At 32.4% G+C, this 21,173-nt stretch overlaps 2 protein-coding genes across 3 annotated transcripts; one reads left to right on the top strand and one right to left on the bottom strand.

The window, feature by feature from the left end:
- Positions 1-6,222, top strand: LOC122606909 (serine/arginine repetitive matrix protein 1). Of its 2 annotated transcripts, none has more exons than XM_043779797.1 (13): positions 1-99; positions 214-303; positions 2,000-2,122; positions 2,449-2,616; positions 2,697-2,780; positions 2,913-3,043; positions 3,190-3,237; positions 3,354-3,410; positions 3,568-4,461; positions 4,547-4,753; positions 4,884-4,970; positions 5,327-5,452; positions 5,540-6,222. In XM_043779797.1, exons 1-13 carry the CDS (start codon positions 79-81, stop codon positions 6,066-6,068), a joined length of 2,565 nt encoding a protein of 854 aa, XP_043635732.1. In that variant the 5' UTR covers positions 1-78; the 3' UTR covers positions 6,069-6,222. The 2 variants fall into 2 exon arrangements, with proteins under 2 accessions (XP_043635732.1, XP_043635731.1); XM_043779796.1 differs by having other exon boundaries at positions 3,351-3,410.
- A 5,662-nt stretch (positions 6,223-11,884) lies between these two features.
- Positions 11,885-12,325, bottom strand: LOC122609229 (transcriptional regulator TAC1-like). Its single transcript, XM_043782288.1, has one exon. The coding sequence runs from the start codon at positions 12,323-12,325 to the stop codon at positions 11,885-11,887; it is 441 nt and encodes a 146-aa protein (XP_043638223.1).
- Positions 12,326-21,173: the final 8,848 nt, after the last annotated feature.

Genomic DNA, 21,173 nt, shown 5'->3' with positions numbered 1-21,173 from the left:
TTATTATTCGTACATACTTCCCACACACTTCCCACACTCTCACATAGCTTCATCCTCATTCGCCCTAATCACTAAATCATGTCAGGCGGTTTCTTTCGAGTAAGTTTTCTTTCAATTTCTCATTCATATATATATATATATATATATTATATTGTATATATAATAAAAATCGAAATCGATGAAATTATTGATTAATTTTTGCGTTGGATTTAGGGAACTACGGCTGATCAAGACACTCGATTCTCTAATAAACATGCTAAGCTTCTTAAATCTCAGAAGTTTCCTCCTGAATTGGAGAATCTGGTTCGTTATATATATATAATTATGTATATCTATATGTATATATGTGTGTGTGTGTGTTATAAATGTGTGTCATTGTTGAAATTAAATTGAGATAAATGTAGATCTGTGTGTTAAAAAGTCAAATGCTTTTGATAATTTATTAGAATTCTATATACTGGAACTAGCTTATCAACCTGCGTAACACGCGGATAGTATTAAAAACTATTATGACGAGTTTGGTTAGGTGACGCCAGACCGCCCAGACCCAACACGTAAGAGGTAAATCGAACTGACTGAGCTGCTAGGCGAGTAGTGGTGTCGCTCACAAGGATTGAACACCTCACCTCATTTAATTGAAATTTGAAAAAGCAAAATTGCTCAATCATTTAACTAACTTAACTACACGCCCAAGAACTTGACATTTTAAATTAACACATCATTACGACATTGCCATAGATGTTTCTTTTAGGTATCTTTTATCTAGTATAACGGCATTATTGCAAAAGGTGCATATACATTTATTTATCCAAATAATGATGAATGTGTGTTTAAAACGTAATAAAAAAAGGATAGAGAAAGATGAAAAACCAAATTTTAATTATGTGAGGCTTTGTATTCAAGGAATATATATGCACATGAGAGAAAAATTCACAATATATGTAACGATGAAAGAGTAGATAGGCAAAACAAAAACTTAATTTAAATTGTTAAAATGAAAATAGACATAACATAAATTAGTAAGCTGATATATGATATGATTGATATCATTAGATGCATATTGAAATTTGTAAAGGGTGTCTAGCACTCTAGCCATGCCACATAGGACTTTTCCAAACAAAACCTTCTAGAAAGAAGTTTGTTTTATTATATAGAGACTAGAGAGATGGCGTGTAATCATATGTATAATGATGAATATCATAACTCTAGATAATAGAAGATTTAGGGGTTGTTAGTCTCGAGGACGGGGGAATAGTAGTGTATAAATATATACACACATATAAGTTGAGGAATGGGTTTAAATGAGAACTACAAAAGATCAAGAAGTGCGAGAACTACACGGTTACATGTTTATTCGTGTGTAAAAAAAGCTACAGGGGTTCAAATGAGAACACAAAAAAGGTGGAAAACTGCGAAATTGGCGTGTGATTGAATTTGTTCTCATGTATTTTAAGTTTTTAAATGTTCTCAAGTTTCAACTCTTTTTTGTTTTACTTTGAACCTTCATGGCCTTAATATGAAAATCAGTAAATGGTCCTAATCTTAAGTGAATTAATGTAATTTAGTGTTTTTGCATCTTTTTGTCATTTTCTCTGCATGTACCCTATATCTAGTATGTATGTTGATATTGATGGCGGTTCATTCCCATGATTCCATGAAAGTTGCAAAATTTGATTTGATAATTGAAAAGCATGTGTGTACCTATCAGATATAACTAACAAATATAAAAAAGGATTCCTGTGGAGGCAAATCAAGATTTGGTTTATTTTGTAATTGTTATTATGTGAATGCAAGGCATCTATCCTGAAGTTTTATCAAATTGATGTTTTAATATTAGCATGACATATCAAATAGGGAAGTTTTTCAGTTTTCATGATTGCATTATTAGCACAAAGATCCAATTACCTGTAACTTTGTTGTCTTTACTTAACTAGGTGTGCTACTGTGCTCTTTGGCTGTGTCATAAGTTGCTTTTGACATTAATTCGGTCTTGTATCAGGTGGACATGACAAAAGTTAAAATGGATGTCATGAGGCCATGGATAGCTCACAGGGTAACTGAACTACTTGGATTTGAGGACGAGGTTCTCATTAATTTCATTTATGGTCTTCTTGAGGAGAAGGTAACCTACTACCATTTATAGAATACAATACAAACAAAGTTTGGATTATAATTAATCAGAGTAGAATTGAAGTATACTAGTGTACAGTATACATTATTGGAAGTGGACTATTAGATACCCATAAAGGGCATCTTAAATAATTTGCTTTGGTATTCATGTTGATCGATATTATTACTTTCTTTTGATTATTTTTCTGTATACAAGACGAATAAAGCTACATATATCACTAGATCTTTTTCCCTAGATGTAGCTATGTGAATCTTTTTCCCTAGATGTAGCTATGTGAAGTACTTTTGACAGTTTGTTGCACATTTTGTTTAATGCAGGTAGTTAATGGCAAAGAGATTCAAATTTCACTTACTGGGTTTATGGAGAAAAATACAGGGAAGTTTATGAAGGAGCTTTGGACACATTTACTTAGTGCGCAGCAGAACGCGAGTGGGGTCCCACAACAATTCCTGGATGCCAAGGAGGAAGAAACTAGGAAGAAGCAGGTATATCCTATATTTAATATTTGGTGAGTTGTGCGGTTTTTTTATATGTTGTTTTCCATCTCACTGTATTATGTATTTAGGAGGATACGGATCGCATAACCAGAGAATTGAAGAAAACAAAAGAGAAGGAAGGCCGTGAGTATGAGCAAGAAAGAGTGAATATGGTATTAATTTTTTCTATGCAAGAGTTAGTTCTATAGGGTCAAGTTTTTGGTTTTGACTTGTGGTTTTTTTTATGATATTCAGCTTGCTTCTGCAATTTTTTGGGTTCATGTCCTTTCCTCACACTACTGTAGGACAGAGAGGCTGACAACGTGAAAGCTGCTGCTTTGGAGCCGCACTCAAGGAGACCCACGAAGTTTTCTAGCAAGTGGTCAGCTGAGGATAAAGAAGCTGATGAGAGGAATGGCACACAAGAATTGCCCAGGTTAGAGTAACACAATCATATATTAGCATTTACATAAGTTTAGAACATGAATAAAAACTTTTACTATGAAAGTCTTGTGATATATAAGCTATATGTCAATATGAAAGCCTTGTTAAAACCTCCCTTTATTTGCTTATCGTTTACAGGATTAACCCGTCTCCACATTCAGCTGATCATTCTTTGTCACCACCTCGGTATTTATCTTGATTACTGATTTAAACTTCAAGGGTCCCAGACTCTTTCCATCTTGATATTATCTTGCATTTACTATCTCAGTGCTTATTATTTTTTTGTTTTGTTTTTTTAGCAGACGGGCACGTTCTAGGTCCTTTAGCAAGTCCTTGTCTAATTCTAGAAGTCCTTCAAGGTGTGTTGTCAACTATAAAAACATTGATGATTTTATTTGTTTTAATTGACCATCTTCTCAACCATGTTACATTTTCAGTAATGGTATTTGTATTATGTAAAGATTTTCTTTCATTTTCAGCCTACTAAAGTTAAATATGTGTTTATCGTCATCTCAGGTCAAGAAGCTTGTCAGCATCTCCTAAACCCACAAGACGTTCCCTTTCTTCTGAAAGGAGGCACCGCTCTTTATCAAGAAGATCTTCAACACCTCGTCGAGTCGACTCACGTATGCGATCCCCACCTAAGAGATATGGATCAAGTTCGCGCATAAGGTCACCTTCTCCTGTAAGGCGAAGGCTTAAATCTCCCTCACGACGTAGATCTAGGTCACCAGTGTTGAACAGATCACGGTCACCTGTTCGACGCACATCAAGGTCAACTATAAGGCACAGATCACGATCTCCCATCTGGCGAAGGTCACGGTCTCCCACTCGGAGGAGATCACGTTCCCCTATTCGGAGATCGCGTACTCCTATTAGGCGAAGGTCACGGACCCCCATTCGGCGTAGGATGCGATCTCCCATTCACAGGAGGTCACGGTCTCCTGCTTTTAGGAGGTCGCGATCCCCCATTCGCCGCAGGTCGCGATCCCCCATCCGTCGCAGGTCGCGGTCCCCTATTAGGCGAAGGTCACCATCCCCTTTTCAACGCAGGCCGCAACGTCCTTATCGACCCTGGTCACATTCATCTGAATCTTCTCCTCGAAACATGTCGCTATCTCCTATGCATTCTAGATCTCCTCCTCCAGTTCGTGGCAGGTCCCCATCTCCTGTGAGACAGCGATATCAAAGAGCTTTATCTAGTCCACATCATCGATCTCCTTCTCCAGTTCGACGCAGGACAACTTTCCCTGGGCGTCAGAGATCCCTAACTCCAGGAAGTAGGTCTTCTTCACCTTCAGGACGTGTTTCGTTGTCTCCTAAACATGCTACACCCCCTTCAATGCTAAAAAGGGGATCGCCAAAACATCAGCAGAGATCACCTGTACAATCTTCAAGAGACGAACACAGGTCTTTGACACTTTTAAGTTAGATATTTCCCTTTATGATATTCTCTTATTATTTGTACAATTCTGAATCGTAAAGAAATTTGCAGATTTGTTCACAGAAGTGTTCCTGATCGTCAAGCTCCACGGAAAGAGACTGCTGAGCATCCACCTGTATCAGTAAGGTCTTTAGAAAGAGATTCAAAGGGTCGTAGAATCTCTCATAATGGAGAGCAAGCTTTATCATCCTCACCATATAAGTCTCCCCGTTCGGCATCTCCACCAGCCATTGGGAGAAGTCTTAGTCAGGAGACAAGGTATTGCAGGCCATATATCTTTGTGTAGTTAGTGTCTGTTCATATATGTATTGTTATGCAGTCTATCATGTCCAGTTTTGCTGACAGGGTCCTGTAAAACCTACTAACAAATGCTATTGTTTTCTGACAGCCCTATACCTCCACCAAGACAAAGAGGAAGTATGAATGCTAAGGATCGTTTGGATCGTGTAGAGGTGGAAAGAAGGACTTTTTCCAGGTTAGCTCTTTATCCGATATATGATGAATACTCTAGGTAGATATTTTGACCTGTTTCTTGGGTCAATTTTGGTTGTGTTTTCTCTCAAACAGTTCTAATAAAGAATTGGATAAATAGGGGCCACTCAAATTGGATTGTGAATAGCCTAAATTTTTATTCAAAGATTTAGATTTTGGTTGTAATAATATTGATTTTGTAATGATAATCAATGGACAAAAAGTGTATGAGCTTGGCTATCTGGCACGACTAACCCAAACCAACTGGCACATCTTGATACCTCTATCCTATATTGATTTTAACCGGTTCTTTATAGAATCCAAAATGAATGGTAGTGTTCTTTTCTATTTTTTTTACAGATCGAAGGAAGACAAATATGAGAACAAAAATCCAGTAAATGATAAACTTGACAAAACTAAACAACCTTCTGAAAAGTTAGCTAGTCAGCATCACTCCAGTGGCCCTCAAGCTATGGATAGTAAAAGGTGTTTTCTTTTACCAGCAATCTAGCATACTCTGCAACACACTTAATGAGTTGGTGTTCTTATTATTCATTTTTTGTAAATTGACAGCAAGAGTGATGATGGAAGGAGAATTTATCCTGAATTATCAAATGACATGACACATTGCCCTGAAAAAGGATATAAAGCTGATGAGATGATTCAGGAAGCAACGAAATTGCCCAAATTGTTGCAAAAAGTTGAGAGGCATAAGCGAAGTGGGTCATTAGATTCTGGCTCTGAGGAAAGTGACCATAGGAGAAAACACAAAAGGTCAAAAAGGAAAGATGTCTCATCAGATGATGATAGTGATGACTCCCATGCAGACAGCAAGAAGGAAGCTAAGAGAAGACGCAAAGAGGAGAGAAGAATGAAGAAAGAAGAAAAGCGTAAACGACGGGAAGAAAGACGTCGCAAAAAGGATAGTCGACGCTCAGAGAAGCTCAAACTGAAAGCCGGAGAGAATGTCTCTCCATCTTCAGATCTTGATAAGAGTCAAGATAGCCATGAAGAGGGATTATCTGATCCAAAGAAACTTGAAATTGAGTTGCGGGAAAGGGCCCTTGAATCTCTGAGAGCCAAAAAAGGCGTTGGTCATTAGTTTTAATGTTAACTTTGAATTGCTATCTTTTAAATGACTTTCATCATGTTATCTTTTGTCCCCAATCTCTCTTAAAACGTTTACAATTTGGTTGTGTATTGTTGATAGCCGTTTAATACTAGCCTGTCTTTACTGATGGCAGCTTGAGGACTGAGATGTTATCTTGAGTGCATTATGCTGAGTTCCTGCTAGTTTTCTGGTAATAAATGCCTTTCTTTTTGCTGGGTGCTCATTGGTGTTTAGTTTATGTGAAACATGTAGTTAGATACAAATGTTTGGAAATGTCTCTTTTTGTTGTATATGTTCGATTATATATCGTGGTGATTCAGCTGGTGATGATCACGTTATTAGCAATCAGTTTGTTCTAAATTGAATTTGTGGTTAACTTTTAGATGAAATTATTGTTGACTAGCTGATCTAGCTGGGCAGAACTTATCATGTGATACAGTTTGATCATCTTACCAGGTGAGTTTTTTAGTACTTGATTAGAATTGTGTTTATGTTCCTTTTTGGCTCAATTTATATCAACCTTTTTGCAGTGGGCAGGTTTAAGATGGATTCTGGAGTTGGTTCTCTTTTCCATAGCTTTCCTCCATGTTCTGTTGTTGAAGCACTAAGATGCTGGTAATTAAATATTTTTTATGTTAGTATCCATTTGATGATGATGATGATGCTCTTCTTAGTTGCATGTGTCATGCCTATGTCTTTAGAGGTGAAAATGTGTAGGTGGGCAGGTTGGTAAATGTTTAAAACGATTTTAGTAGGCGTTAGTAATATACTTTAGGTGACTGTTAATTTGTTTGATCCGTTAGACGTTGAGCTAACCCTCATTAATAACAAAAAGTAAATAAGTAAAAATTGTTGCCTGTACTATGTTCCATGTTTTTTTCCCCCTTATATTTTCGTGTGAGTTTGAGTTTAATATTTTTGATTATTTGATTTCTGATGGTGACTTTGACTTGTCTAAGCATATAACTTTCCTTCTGCTGTCATGATGATTATTATTTGTTTTGTTTTTATGAATATTCCCGACTTCCTATGAATTTGCTTCAGATGTAATATGCATAGCATGCTATATAGTTTAGCATGCAGGCAGAGAGATATAAGTTCATGCTATTCGGTTTGAAAGAATTTATTATTCATGTGCTATTTTATTACCATAACATTATTGTTACACTAAGCAACGCTGATTTAAAACGTTAGTTTTACTCAAAAAACTATTTGTGAGTTGGTAGGATTTTGCTATTTGTAGAGTTTAGGGTTATGTATAACACCCATCAAAGTGTTGTACATAGAAATAACCGCCACCTAGGCCCCTAAAACTAATTTTCATGCTATTTGAAAGAATTAATTATGGTTTTATTCTGTGAACAAACACATCACAAGATATAGTAATAATTGAATTGGATTTAGATAAAATTTGTTATTATATCACTAGTTCACTGTTACCATGAATTTAAATACAAGTTGGTTATAAACTTATAATTCTGCTCAAATTTTGTATCTTGTACTAGGTGACTGCTCAAATGCATAACTAACCATTTGCTGAAGGCAATGGTTTTTTTCGTATTTCTTCAGTTGGGGTTTATTTTGAAATTAATAAAACAACCTTCTTTTCTTCATCAAGTTTCTAAAGGTTTATCCAGTCCTTAAACCACTGGTATAAAAGTTCAGGATTTGATTTTATAAATTTAGAAAATTGGTTAAATTCAAACATATGATACATGCGATTGTGATATAAGCAAGGGACGAAATGAGGAGATGAATGACAAATGATTTGGACCTCCTGGTATATCATTACTAGCAAAAGTGATTTACAACACAAAATCTACTCTAGTTGTTTTTGAATCAAACTTCTTTTTATTGGATTGTTGAGCATGATACAGATATACCTGTTGCATAAAGCCCAAGGTTGGAAACAAGATAAATATGGTCAACTGCACTTGTGTTACGTTCTTATATTGTCTATTGAGTGTACCTTGGGGTGTTCATGGCCTGGTTTGACTTGTTCGAATGGTAGACTCTCAGCCAAATCGTTAACCTTATTCGTTCTGAAAATGTCAAAGCCAACTGGCCAAGTTGGCTTGGTCAGCCAAATACAAGCTTGGTTTGGCCGGTTTGGGCTGTCTTTTCTTTTGTTTCTTTTATTAGGCAAGGATTCATACCAGATTTTGAATGTTCAAAAAAGAAAAGGCTTTATAATTAGCACCGATGCATGCAGTTGACCAAAGAGTGTATTTGGTTTGCATTTAGGATTAGTAATATGGGAATGGAAATGGTTTTAGGTTTGAAAGAATAATTAACTAATGTATAACGATCTTGGAAATATGTTAAACATTAGATTAGATAAAATTTGGAAGAATATTGTGGGAATGAAAGAGAAAGAAGGAATCATGAATTGAAATCTCTGCTAACCTTCCATGTATTCTATCTAATTTTTCAGTAACTCATTTTCTGAGTTACGTACGTGAAATCCAATTTCTTGAAACAAATTGCTAAAAAAAAGAAAAAGAAAAACTCATAAGGATAGTTCATATCCATTCGTTACATTTAAATCCACACACCAAGCACATCAGTATGAGAGCTAGATATAGTCATTAGACATGGTTTAAATGCCAAGAAAACTGGGTTTTGTAACAGCATTACTTTTATCTATGGAGAAACATTACAATTAAGGAGATTAACTGGTTTATTAATACTCATAATATATATCTTCCATTAATTGGGTATCTCTAAATCTCTAACAAGAGAATTCAATCTACGTGAGAGGAAATATATATAGACTGAAATTAAATTACTTTTTTTTTTTGCAAAGGGTTCATGTACGTGCTTGCCAAAATCAAGAACCAAATCTTTAGATTATCCAAGAATGATCTTCGAATACCGGATCAAGCTAGTCGAATAATTATTTTTGGAATTGAGAGTAATATCACAATTCATTTGATATACTCGTATTATCTTTACATTTATTACATCCACATCGAACATAAGTTTAACAATGTGGTAAAAAACAAAGAAATGAGAATAATTCATCATTGCTAGACGGAAGTTCTTCAATTCCTGGATCCAAACTTTTCTAAAAAACAATTAAACCTATTTATGTGCCACTTTGGGTCATGTTAATTATATCAGCGACAGTCGAAATTCAAAGATGAAGGCAAAATATATGTTATATAAATTTATTGTTACAACGACAATGTGTAAAAACAACGATTGTTAAATCATCGTAAGGATGTCTATATAAAAGAGTAACCACTGATCAAATTATGTCATGGGAATGTACACATATTCATCGATCTTCGACTAAGTAAAAAGGGCTTTTTATTTATTAATCCAAGTTCAAGTCTATCCAATACATTGTAATCGTCCATTCGCGCATCCTATTCTTCCAAGTTCAATTCCTTTCTAGGTTAATACAAATTAATTAAACGAGAATTACGTTATAGTGAAAATGCATATCATATATATTGGCATACTTATTGCCAAAAGTAGCTCGACTACTTTCTTCTATCTTATAGCCTGAACACTGATATATCTCTCAATTTTAAATTTTTAATAATACATATGTTGTCAATTTTCTCAGCCAAACTTACCCTCTTTGATCGATCAAATATAACATTTCTCTACTAATGGCCTTTATATCTAGTATATATACGAGATTTTTAACCCGTGTTCAACACTGGACACGAGGTTTACGATATTATCAATATTAGATTTTCATATATTTAAGTCATAAAAGCTTATAATTTTGAAAATATATGGTCCCAAGTGTTATACTTTGCAGGTTGTAGTATCATAATCACAGGTTCGTCACTTCCATTATTAGCTGAAACATATTGATGGAATTGTTTGCCGTAGTCATCCCACAAGGCACATGTTATAATAATTTCTTTATCATATAAGTTTTTGAAACCAGTTTTACTTATAATGTGATATTATTATAAAAAATAATTAAAACTAAAATATAAACATGTGATCATGTAGTTGACATTCAAGTATATGTATTTGATCATTATGCGGGTCTATAACACGAATAGGTTTATTTTCAATCATCTGTTTTATGATAATTAGATAACAACTATGATTGTTTTCATATTCTTTGATAACAATTAGGACTCTTGATTTAAGTGACAATTGTAACTTAAAACATTAATACACAAAGCTAATATATAAAAAAAGATAAAATTATATACATTTTTTATTGAGAGATTATGTTGAAATTTTTTTTAACTAATTGAATGATTGTAAATTTTAAAAAATTCTCTAAAGTTGATGGATAAAAATAAATATAAATTATGTATTCAGGATTAAAAAGTGTAAATTATTGATGAAAAACAAAAAAGTGTAAATCCATGAGATTTTTTCTATAAATTAATATAAACACTAATATACTAATATATTTGAATAATAATTATTAGGATTTTTAATTTATAGTTTATCTACATGATGACATAAGCGATAATTAATTTGATAAAATCGAACGATTTGATTAGTTAATAAGTAATTAGTTCAACTGTCTTATAGTATATATTAAGATATCTAGCTACGTACTCAATGGGGTTTAATATATATCTTCCTTAATTAACCTAGATTTGTCCTAAAGTGCTTCTAAATCTACGTCCCCTAGCCTAGCTAGATCTCATCATCAAGCACAATTAACACTAACTTACTAAAGCATATACAGACATACTAATTAGCCATAGCCAGGGCTAAATGGCCGTATTATATATATATAGCATATACAGAAAATGGAGTATGTGGCTGTTAGACACATAAGCTTGGGTGTACGTAAAACCCCTCAGATACTAATTTTTTAATATATCTATAAATACTTACCCCCATGCTTTTTATGGATTAAAAAAACAAGATGTAAGGGATTCTATACCCAAGCTTGAGTGTCTAATAGCTACATAAACCCTAACCTCCTCTCTCTCTCTCTATATATATATATATATATATATCTTCTTTGCAATTAAGATTAAGTTAAGTTTAACCTAGCTAGCTAGCTAGCTTGTTAAAGGCACATATACATATATTAAGTAATACCATGCATATATGCACCTAATTTATGGCACACTGCTAGCTTCTTATAAATATCCACGTACCTAGCTAGCTAGCTACCCGGTGTTAAGACATTTCATTGCACTAATTCATCATAGGGTTTCTTTAAACTTAATTACCTAAATTAGATCGACAATTGATCATACATTCATGCTGTACTTACTCACTAAAAAGAGTCTTTTCTAACTCCATTTAATGTATATAAGTATACATACTTAATTAGCATTAATCGCGCGACCGTTCCACAGTTCATTAAGATATATTTATACACTTGCAGTATACGTACTTCAACACTGGATTAAATAGTAATGTTAATTATATGAAGTAGCTAATAAGTTGCATTAATTGCCTAATAAGTTTCTTTACCCTAGATATATAAACATAAAACATGAATCAAATCTCCATATTTATATATGGGTATATATACATAACTAAAATGTCATCTAACTCGTAGAAAATATAATATATATAATATATATATATATATATATATATATTGTGACAAGAAGATAAATAGCAGTAGTGAACATGAATAAACAAATATATATCATGAAGCTAGCTAGACAAAAGAATGTAAACAAGAAATTAGATACAAAAAGTTAATTAGCAAACAATAATATATGGTTATATATCTGAAATAGGAACAGAAATTAACAACAAAAAAAGGTTAATTCCAAAATTCAGAATACATTTATTAACAAGAAAGAACATGATAATTAAATGATTAAAAAATGAAAACTTTAAAATCGAGTTTGTTAGAAAAAGGTTCTTGTAGCAGCAGAATTAATCATATTATAATTCTCCGGAGATTGAACAACTTGTCCTAACCTGAGCTCGAGGTCTACCTCTTTCGGCGGAGATGGTGATGCATCTCTCCTTACATTTTCTTCATGAGTTTTTCTTGAATCAGCTGACCCGTCTCCAAAAAGTGGAAGCGGTTTGTTTACAACCTGATCATTATTTGTAGGCGAGGAAATAATTAGTGATTCTTTGAGTTTAGCTTTATGTTTGCGGTGGATGTTCATATGGCCTCCAAGTGCTTGTGCATTAGTAAAACCTCTTTTGCAAAAGTTACACTCATATGATCTACTTATTGGTTGACTCGGATTTTGCTCTTCTACTTCGACGACGTTGTTGCTCGTGGACGATGTTGCTGCCTTGTCGGAGCTTTTTGGGATCGAATGATTTTGTTCCATCGGCCGTGGACAGATCAAAGAAATCGTGGATGGATGATCAAGAGATGAAGTTTTTGGTCAATTGATTAACCGAGTAATTAATGAAGTGTTTTGATTTTAGGGTTTAACTGTAAATGGTAACTTGGCCTGCAACTTAATTTATATATATATCCACTAGTTGCCGCCAATTACGTGTCTAAAGAATCTCTTTTTGACATTTATGCGCATTTGGTTAATATTTTTAATGAGAAAAAAATAAAATAAGATAAGGCTGTCGGACACTTTAGCTTAGGTGCGAAGAGAAAGGGTTATTTTAGTTATCACAAATAAGAAAAAAACGCGAGAACAATTCTTAGATCATACATTCTTTCATACCTTTATCTCTCTTCAATAATAGTTTATAATTCATCCATATCATTCAAAATGTTTTATTTCACAAACCGTAAATCGTTAGATGAAAATAAATAAATATGGGTAGTCTTAAAATTCCGTCCTCTTTCATTCAAGATGCAATTCGATATACTTTTGTCGACTATCTAATTTTTGTTTTTTTTCCCATTGTACTTGTGTACCTACACATGCGTAGGGTCTTTGTTTTAACAAGTAAATTAGTAAATGACCATTTGTACACACCAATGAAGGTTAAGGGCGAAGCCCGTCAATCCATGGCGGAACCATGGTGGCCAAGGGTGGAGTCCGTCAGTCCATGGCGGAGCCCCTTAGGTAGATCACCCATCACCGATCACCCTTTATGACCTATCACACTATGACCTATCATCCTCAATGACCAATCACCCCTACCAGCTACCCTTTATAAATTTCCTTAAGGGCGAAGCCCGTTTCGAATCACAATTTTCGTAAGTACCAAATGGAAAACAAAAATCAAAAAGTCGTCAAAAGTATATCGAATTCCATCTCTAATAAAAGGGGACGAAATTTTAAGACTACGCATTTATTTTTCATTTAACGATTTACGGTTTGTAAAATAAATCATTTTGAATGATTTGTTTGAATTTACATATTTTATTAAAGAGAGAGAAAATGAGACTAAATGTATAGTCAGAAATTTTCATTTTTTTTTTTTTTTAGTTTTCAAAATAACCCGTCCTAGGTGTAAAACACCTAACATATTAAGTTTTAGAACTTTTCGTTTAATAAATAAATGTTTGAGCTCCATGAATTTTATGGATTAAAAAACTAATATTTTTATCCGCTAAACTTAAATACCTAACACCTTATATTTCCATCCCTATTGTAACTAAATGGAAGTTTGTTAAAATTTGGAATTTGATCTTTTTAAGTATAAAGTTATTTATGCACCTCTGTGAAATGAATTGTCCATAAAAAATGTTTACATTCAAATAAAATGGAACCTTTTTTTGTTTTTCAAACTAATCAAACATTGAAATTCAATTCTAATCCCATCAAATTTTATCAAAATTTATTATTCGTAAACAAATGAGAACCAGTCTTATGTTTACTATAGTTTCCGGCCCGTCTCTAGTCAGATATATTATTTTTAATTAAATCAACAATATCTTTAGATTTATTTTCATTTTGTTTGAAAGAAATAAGGAGTTTTTATGATTAATAAAGTCATTAATTAATAAGTTCAATTTATAGAAAACGATCGAGTTATTTTGCAAACGGCCTGCTGATGAAATCTCTAATCGGCATCCAATTAAGTTTTGATTAATGTATAGTACTATAGTATAGTGTTATAATATTTCTTTGAAGATATGATCACTCTTCTTTATGAAATGATTCATAGTCTAACAAGACGCCAGATCGATAGTCAATTTGTCATGGTTGTAGCTATGTTAATTGACGTCCACCCACTTCGAACCATGCATGCTGGTTTCATATAGTAGACCACCTTGATATTCAACGTAGTGAAAATTAAGCCATGTCACTAACGTGGTTGCTCCATGAAGTTAATTTGCTCTAATTAAGTAGCGAAAAACGTTCAGAATCCATGTGCTCGCCAGCCGGCTACTACGAATTAAGGGATACCGTACGTACAATCCGACGGTAATATAGTAGCGGTCGACAATGAGTGGTGTAAATAATTATCTGTTAATTAAAAAATATTTAATATATATTATATACATAAACTTTATATTTACACGCATATATAAACGAACATATATGAATAAATGTTCACGGACATAAACGAATGAATATTCTTCATGAAAATATAAATAAACGAATGTTCACGAACATAAAAAGAATGAACGTTTACAAACAAATCATTGAACGCTCATGAACATAAATGAACGAACGAAAGCTTTTTCATATTCATTTATTTAACTAAACAAACAAATGTTTATGCTCATGTTTGTTCATTTAACTAAACGAACGAATTTCCCGCCGAACGGTTCATGAATTGTTGAGTTTGTTTACAACCATACTCGTTATGGGTGAATATTGGCATTAGGATGTTTTGTATTGTATCTCCCCCATAGAGTTTGTATAGGAATGCAACAAAAACACTATAGTGTGAAAACCGGTAACGTAACTGACGCTTGGTAGGGTTTATTTCTCCTGTCTTTTGGTTTTCATAATTGTTAACCAGTTTTTTAAACCCCTTTTACTTTGTAGTTAAGACCTGAGTTCGTTTTTGTATTCCTATTCATTTATTTTTGCATTGGTAATATTTGTTGATGATATCTAGTAACTTGCTAGTTGGTTTTTAAAAAATAGCATAAATATCATGTATATTTTTTAAGAAAAAATTTTTTTGAAATGAATCTGGTTTAGCTAAAAAAACTTTTTTTTTCTTAAAACTTAACTATTATTTACATAACCCACGCACACTTAATAGAGGTTAGGCAACAACATATATATACAATTCAAAGACATCAGATTAAACCATACCCGATATGTTATCGAAAAAATGATTTCCTTATTCGTAATGATTTTTATGTTCCTTTGACTATATCAGTACGGACGACCACGTCCACCTTGAAGATTCTATATAGCTGACAATTGTGTTTATTATTCAAGTACAATATCATATTATAATATACACACAAACATATAATTCCATATGTATGTATGTACACATATTCACACAAATATATACGTACATCTATATTAAAACTTTGTAATTTAGCAATGATCATCTTTATATATACTGCTGAAAATATGTTTGTTTCCTTTATTTTGTCATCTAATAAATAAAAACTACTCTATATATTGTCCTTATGTGAAGAAAGGATATGAACAATGTACAATTGTACTTTCTCTTTAAGGATTATGCCACACATATATACAATTTATATGTTTGTATCAATAAGAAACAAGTAGCCAGTATCATTTTGAGTTAATCAATTAATCCAAATTAGGATCCTTTTTTTTTTATTTAATGTTGGAAAACAACCATAAAATGTTCAAAGACGATATATAGAGCTAGTCAGAGAGGTGGGTTTCTTCTTTTTTTTTTTTTTTATGTTATAATAATAAGATGTAGCTAAAATAGTTTAGAATTGTTTATTTTTGTATATTAAAAGGGTAAAGACATTTCAAGGAATTTTACAAAAAAATCTTCGAGTTCGAGACATGATAAAAACATTTCAATGATTCACAAATAAAGTCCTCCAGTGAAGCAGGTTTGAATCCTTTGACAAAATTTTCTCCTAATTAAATATCGTGCATTCTGACGGTTTAGTTGGGGGTTTCTCCTCCAACTATGTATTGAGGGTGAGAGGACTTTCTGACGTGGACACGGTTAATACAACATAAGTTAAATCCCTTGTTGCATGCCAATGATCCACACATTTCAAAAAAAAAAAGTGTAAATGCCCAGGAACCTCTTAGTTCCATTGAAAAATTTCTTTTCAAGCTAGCGACCCTATTTATTTCCGTATATTCATACACTTATAATGGTTTTTTTTAATTGAATGAGTTTTTTCGCTGACTAAATGGGTGATGAGGTTTCTCTATCATAATATTCGTAAAAATCGAAGCCTTGACCTAAATATATACATCCTAACTGAGGTATATTTTCCTATATATGACTATTTTCTAATTTTTTTTTATTTTTAATTTTTTTGAACTGTAACTTTCGGTCTCATATTAAAAAACAGCTAGCTAGAAACTAGCATAATACAAAAAAAAAAATTAAAACGTAAAATTACGCCAATCATTCCAAGACATATTTCTAAATTTAGAACGATTACTTATCCATAAATAAGATGCTAATTCCTGAAATACCTTCACCACAGATACCCTTTTGCTTTCAAAAATTAGTTTGTTTTTTGATTTCCATAAACTCCACAACACATAGATGTTAGGACAATAGCATTGATCACTTTTTTTAAACTTCGCACGATTGGCTTGTTTCATGAATTTTCAACAAATCCTCCGCATCAAATGCAAAGATGGGCTGTAACTTACACCATGAAGCAACTTTGGACCAAAAATCAATTTTCTAATGTTTTCTCTAGCCACTCAAGATATTTACCTGGTGATCGAGGTCGGACCATCTTAGACCTTTTATTATTATAAGAATATACGACGACTAACCATTAAGTCTCCCTGTTATTGCTTAGTTTCTTCGATAACTCTTATAAATATTTTGTGATAGTGAGTCGGATTAAGACACATTAAAGTTTATTTTGTCACTGTCATTTCTATTCTTTGTAAGCATATATATATATATATCACAATAGGTTTCCTCTCCAATCAAGATCACTTTTAGTATAAAATCCATTATCATATACCATGAGCTACTATTTGTTGACAAAGCTTTCTTTTGTTCTTTACGAAGTCACTTCCTTTGTAATCTGTATGTCTTAAAAAACCGGGGAAATTATAGTCATTGTTTCATAAACAACTCTTTTGGATGTTAATTAAACAGTAATACTGACTAAGACGTTTAATGACAATGATGTGTTATGAAATACATATTTTTATTTTAATACCTAAATGAAACGAAAACCATCTTAATTGTAATTTTTAAGTTCTCAAAATATAAACTCTTCTATTGCATGCAACAATGTGCCTTCAATTCCTCAATCCCCATGAAATGGCGGCGACGCGCCACTGTGGTAGGGATTGGTGGTGATGGTGGCGGCGGTGTTAGCGACGGTGATTGGTGTTGGTGACGACGGGGAGTAGTGGGGATAATGGCGATATCAATATACACAATGAAATCTTACAACTAACAAGAATTATATATGTATAGAGCAAATTAACCCCCTTCATTTAAGTAATTAAGACTTTAAAATTATCATATTGTCTCTCTTTCTTTATTCACTAATTTAAACATCTTTACTTATAATATCCTTAATGAAATAACTTACGACATAAATCCTCAAACCCTTAAATAACCATATTAAACCCTTTTACATCAATTGAGTTACATTCACTACCACGCCACTACCACCGTCACCACTGCCGTTGTGACTACTACCATCGCCGTTGCATCTTGCCGGCATTTGTCTAGTAATTATATATTACCTCGACCTAACTTAAAAGTTAGAACCAACTTATTCTTTTAGGCATATCCGCTTACGATGGACTTAGTTTAAATATTTATAATTTTATAGAATTATTAATTTCTGGACTAATTAATGTCAACTGTAAGAACCTAAGGAATGGAATAGATCATTTCTATAAATCCACTTCGTCGATGCTACTCTTTTATCCATATTCAGTCTCATTAATGGATGAAAATTAATTTGTAAGAAGTTATAGTTTAGTAATAAATATGCAACTAGACTTATATATTTCGCATACGATGTGTGATAAACTCAAAAAAAAAACCTACATTCGATCGATCATAGACTCGATGCCACCCTACTTCTTCGTTAATTTTCTTTTGTCATATATAAAAGGTCGAATTACATTGTGCCTAGCTATTTGTCATATCCAAGAACTATAACGAAATTATTTAATTAATCTTATCTTCAAGTCATTTTCAAGTTACAAGTCGTTTTCGAGTTATATATCTGGTAACAACTTCATATCGCTCAATTCCAGATAATATGTTGTAATGCCATCACACTCGACCAACCATCTATTTCTTGTCTTTGAAAACATCAGTAAAGCCACAATTTTGTCCTTTTAGATGTACTAATAGATCTATGTGAAATGTGTCATATTGTGTGAACATTCGACGACATTAGGCTTCATTCAATCAAAGTAAAACAATATATAATTTAGAAAAGTCACAACTCATAATGGTCAACCATTGGGCCGTCCTTGGCAGGCCCAATACAGTTAGCATGTCTTCCAAGTTCCAATATTAAAACCGGTTAAGTGTTTTAGTGTTAACTGGGAATGTTGTTACAGTTAATATAATATCCCATTATTTAAAATTTTAATGTGAGTAGTAAAGCGTTATTAAGATATCTGGAGGAAATAATATAACTGGTCACCTTATACTTTATTCATTAAAAAATATTATTGATCACTTAAATATTTATAAATTACTAGGATAATTTATTCTCGTGTCACGTAATTGATAATAGCTACTTGCTATATAATAGAACTAGCTTTCATTTCCGTCCGATGAACATGTAGTCTCAAAATATATATATCAAAGGGAATCAAAATGATTAACATGTCTTCGGTTCATATCTTCAATATGAACCAACATTGTCTTCATTTCATCTAATAAAAAAATCAAAATATGCCATATTCTAAAAAAAAATTTTTAAAAAATGTAAATGCGAGCAAAATAAATTTAAAAGAATAAAACCTTTTGTAAAAAAAAAACCATGATCAACCTACAATTAAGAAGATATAAAGAGAACCCCCAGCATGGTAACAGACTTAGAGGTGGAAACATGGGTAGGTTGGGTAAATGGTGTCCTCATTTAACTTGAAATAATATACCTTTTTTTATCTTTTAAATAGACATTTTAAGGTTTTTTTCCCATCAATTTTGATCGTATATATTTTTGTTTTTGTTATATAATACTTGATCTATAATATATAAATGGATTGAGTTTTATATGTATATTAAATCAATATAATTTTTATCAACTATAATATATAATAAACAAAAATATTTAAAGAAGAAAAAAACTTAAAAAGTCCTATGACATTTTAAATATGATAGCAAAATATTTAGTATGAGTTGGTTTGGGCTCACCCAAAAACTTGTTTTGTTCTTTATAAATAGTTTGTGGGTTATATACGCACATTGATTACAACTATAGAAATGAAACGAACATATGCCAAGTTATTTAAATGGAAATCATTATATGAAAAATTGCAATTTAAATGGAAAAATGTATAACGCCCCAATAACTTTCCTTCTTTAGGTAGTACGAGCCATGGACGAATCCAAATATCCAATAGGTTAAGGGTGGGGGAGGGTGAACCCAGCCGATTCTGCCCAAATTCTTGATTTTTTTTTCATATGTATACCTGTATAGTATGTTTTATATTGACCCAATATTAATAAATGAACCCAGCCCAAAACAAATAAATGACCCATAACCCCATGAGACCAAAACAAAAAAAAATTCGTTGTTTGCCGCATTGACATGTTATTTTGTTACTAGTATATTGCTACTTGTGTCATTGCTTGTAACTCTTTAATTTGTTCTTATTTTGTTGGTGAAGTAACGGTTTTGAATTAAAATTTTGCCACTACGAGGGGCACAAATTATACATTTTGTGTACAATAAGTCAATAACTTATCCCTTAAAAATTCTAAATATTAGCAAATCGAGAATCTAAAGAAAAACAATCCAATAATGGTTGAGAATCCTCTAAAGTTACAAGTAACTTTATTAGTAAAGTTAGTAATCCTAACCCTTGATTTAAAATCAAGGGTCAATATTCAAAGAACATCTTTGGATCTTAACCCTTGATTTTAATTCAAAGGTCAAGATGCTTATAACTTTACCTATAAAGTTAGAAGTAAATTTAGAGGATCTTCATCCTCCAACAATATAAAGATCTCCAATTAATAAGGTATAATTCTTAATTCATCCGGGTTCAAAATTTATTCATTCATGTTTGTAAATTTTGAAAAAAGTTTAAACTCAATCCTAAGCATTTAGATTTTCTTAAAGTCAAATAATTTGCCGTTATGTGTCTGTGAGTTCTTCCTTTTAATTTGGTGGGAGTGAAATATACAAGTGATTAACTTTACACAAGTAGAAACAAAGATAGATACAATGGATATTTGTTTTTCCATGAAAATTTGATTGACTCTGATTATCTTGTAAATATTTTAACCAACTTTGTACAATCTACTCACATAGAAAAGATTCATGTATGCCAATAAAACTCGTGACATTTATGTACTGATTAGCGAAACATCACCTTAAAAAGCCTAAGTTATACGCATTAGCCCACAGGGTGCCCCAAGAGGCCCTGAATGAAAGACCCAAACCTATACTTAAACCATCAAAGAAAGACATATCGATGAGGTTTCGCTTGTTGCATGAAATGAAAATGTGTTTTTTTTCCCAACCAAATCAAAATAAAGATGTTTATATTGCTTTTTTTTTTTTTTTTTTCATTTCACTTTATTATTATTATTATTATCATTAATTTTATTATTATTATTTTATTATCATTGTTTTTTAAAAAAAACTTTGTACAACGATATCCAACATTGTATTATGAGATTTTCGAAAGCAACATGGTTTGAATTAGTGGTAAACATTTTGGTTTTTAAAGATTCAGATTATGAGTTCTATCATATCTCATGCGAAAATTGAAGGAGCGAACTATTCTCTTAGACAATGCTTTATCGATCTAGAACTCCTGGAAAGCAACTTCGATACCTCTTTTCAACCATAAGTAAAAAAATAAACTTTTAAGTAAAAAATTGAAGCAACCTGCTTAGTTAGGTTAGATGGAAGCAATTAAGAATTTTTCATTTGCTTGACCGATGTTGTCA

This window comes from Erigeron canadensis, chromosome 7 (genome assembly GCF_010389155.1).
Source record: "Erigeron canadensis isolate Cc75 chromosome 7, C_canadensis_v1, whole genome shotgun sequence".
NCBI classification, from domain to species: Eukaryota; Viridiplantae; Streptophyta; class Magnoliopsida; order Asterales; family Asteraceae; genus Erigeron; species Erigeron canadensis.
The sequence above is the reverse complement of the archived record's forward strand: the minus strand, read 5'-3'. Positions and strand labels throughout refer to the sequence as shown.

Coding starts and splice junctions, on each gene's coding strand:
- LOC122606909 (XM_043779796.1), top strand. CDS start 79: ATGTCAGGCGGTTTCTTTCGA. Junction 2,123..2,448: donor ATGGTCTTCTTGAGGAGAAG/GTAACCTACTAC, acceptor TGTTTAATGCAG/GTAGTTAATGGCAAAGAGAT. Junction 4,971..5,326: donor GAAAGAAGGACTTTTTCCAG/GTTAGCTCTTTA, acceptor TTTTTTTTACAG/ATCGAAGGAAGACAAATATG.
- LOC122609229 (XM_043782288.1), bottom strand. CDS start 12,325: ATGGAACAAAATCATTCGATCCCAAAAAGCTCCGACAAGGCAGCAACA.